The sequence below is a fragment of the Brassica oleracea genome, chromosome C2, assembly GCF_000695525.1.
Source record: "Brassica oleracea var. oleracea cultivar TO1000 chromosome C2, BOL, whole genome shotgun sequence".
Taxonomy (NCBI): Eukaryota; Viridiplantae; Streptophyta; class Magnoliopsida; order Brassicales; family Brassicaceae; genus Brassica; species Brassica oleracea.
In genome coordinates, this window is record NC_027749.1 from 6,542,265 (window position 1) to 6,544,779 (window position 2,515).

A 2,515-nucleotide genomic window follows, 5' to 3' on the forward strand; every position below is an offset into this window, starting at 1 on the left:
GTTAGCATCTCTATGCATATACATCCACTTCCGCAACTCGTAAATAGTCCCGGAGCCAGCCATTTTTTTTCTTTCATGTTTTTTGTTGTTGGTGTGTTTAAAATGATGTTCAAACATCCATATTTATAGGAAATTTCGAATCTGGTAGTTGTAATTTTCCTATGAATTTACGACGAAAATTAATTAGGTGGCAAAAAAAAACGTGTAACACCTACAAAGTTGGTGAATTCAAAATTTCCTCGCTAAATACACGTAAATTATTTCCTCGTAAATAACACGCGAAGTTTACGTCGTATTTACGAGAAAATAGCATTTCCTCGTAAAAAACACGTCAAGTTACATCGACTTTACGACGAAACGCTTTTGTTGTTACTTTACGAGGAAATAACGATGACATTATTTTTCCACGTAAGTTTCTCGTAAAATCGACGTAAATTTACGAGAATTATTTTTCCTCGTTAACTTTCCTCGTTAAGCTTGTGTTTTCTTGTAGTGAATCTGGAAATTATAATTGTTTCTGTTAATTGTAAATGACGATGTACACAGAGTTTATACAAAAAAGTAAACCATCCGGTACAAACGGTTCTAACTAACCAAACCAACTATACATACTCTAATATTAACTTTTATTGTGAATAAGAACACATACATTGGACCAAATACAATTAGGCAATTAGCATTAAAAAAAACTATTCATGCCATACAAATTCGTACGAGATGTTTTTTTGACAAAAACGAGATGTTTGAAATACAAATTGTAACGTGACAAAACATGCAAGTTGTCGAATACCAATTTGAAAAATACAAAATGAAAACCAACAAAAAAAAATTTATGTCAGAAGTTTGTACAATGAGAAAGCATTATTGTTCACACACATACGCACGTACGCTTTCATACGTGTCTATACTATAATATCCAACTCTACATAATAAGCTCCTTCCACGAAGAGTGAATATTAATGGCGGCTTCAGAGTTTAAGCACTTGGTGGTTGTGAAGTTTAAGGAAGATGCTAAGGTTGATGAGATCTTGAAGGGCTCAGAGAATCTTGTTTCTCAAATTGATTCTGTCAAATCTTTTGAATGGTTCGTTGTTTATTTTATTTTATTTTTTGAATCAAGAAAATATAACTTTTTGAGATATCCAATTAATGAACCCTACGGTATTTGATGATAATATAGGGGAGAAGATAAGGAAAGTCACGAGATACTTAGACAAGGATTCACTCATGCATTCTCGATGACTTTTGAGAACAAAGATGCTTACGTTTCTTTCACAAAACATCCTCTTCACGTTGAGTTCTCAGCCGCTTTCACCGCCGTTATCGAAAAGATCGTGATTCGTGACTTCACCGTCGCCGCCGTCAAATCTCCCGTTGTTGTAGCACCGTGAATCTCATGATCTTGTTAGTACTTGTTAGTTACTGTATTAATCTCTTTTTAAAATTGAATCGTGTTTTGTAAGCTGTTTCGGTTGGTTAAGTACGTTTTGGTTTGATTCCTTTATTTCCGGTTCGTAATAATAAGAATAGTTAATTATTAATACGGGATTTATTTGAAAAAAATACAAACTTTAAACTAAAGGTTGAAACAGATGATTTATTAGAGTCGAACTCTGGTGACAAAAATTACAAAGATAAGACATTTAATCATTTAACTAAAGATTTTTCCTTCCATAATTGATGATTATTAATCTGAACAAATTGTTTTTTATGTGTGTGTTAATAATTAGTAACTGTATAATGTTTTCTAAAAAACCGTTAATGGGGCCAAAAGGCCCAACTAACTAAAACAAAACAATGAGCACCGATTCTTCTCCATCGGGGAAACCAAAGATCACCAGCGGGTTCTCTCATGGAGGAGAGTAAAGCTAAATAATGTGCTACGAACGTCCTGCAAGAGAAGATATGATAAGCAAATTACCCGACCCTCTGATATCTCAGATACTCTTTTAGCTTCCGACAAAAGAAGCTGTTAAGACTAGTGTTTTGTCCCATAGGTGGGAAACTCTCTGGCTTCTGGTCTCCGAGTTGGACTTGAACTCTTCCGAGTTTCCAGACTACAATGCATTTGCGGGTTTCGGGGATAGGTGTAGAAGCCGGAAAACCGGACTGACATAAACAATAGAATAAAAGCGATGTTAAGGAAATAAACGAATGTAAAAAACGAATACAAGAACGATAAGAAATCGTATTCGCAAAGAGACATGAAGTCGAGATATGATCTCTTTCCTTAACTCAAAATATTCGCTCCGTTAGTGAGACGGGACTGTACGAATATAGAGTCCCAGGATACAACCATGGCAGACGAATCACGCCTCACTCGTGATCGCCCTATCGAACTATAAACTCTACGAAACACTCTCTAGACTTACGTTGAGGGATCTGGTGATTTTTGTTGCGTAAAAACTTAAAGAAAAATGAAGGAGGAGACGAGTTTTTAAAGAAGAGAAGACGAGCCATTTTCCGTAACTAATGCCGCACGTGCGCACGTTGGCGGAAATCTCGCGAGGATCTC

The 2,515-nt window shown here is 35.7% G+C and overlaps 1 protein-coding gene and 1 pseudogene across 1 annotated transcript; both read left to right on the forward strand.

Annotated features, from left to right (window-relative positions):
- The first annotated feature begins 848 nt into the window (after positions 1-848).
- Positions 849-1,527, forward strand: LOC106326047 (uncharacterized protein At5g22580-like). The gene is made up of 2 exons (XM_013764088.1): positions 849-1,084; positions 1,181-1,527. Exons 1-2 carry the CDS (start codon positions 960-962, stop codon positions 1,389-1,391), a joined length of 336 nt encoding a protein of 111 aa, XP_013619542.1. The 5' UTR covers positions 849-959; the 3' UTR covers positions 1,392-1,527.
- A 325-nt stretch (positions 1,528-1,852) lies between these two features.
- LOC106323301 overlaps positions 1,853-2,515 on the forward strand; it is a 6,709-nt pseudogene continuing 6,046 nt past the window's right edge.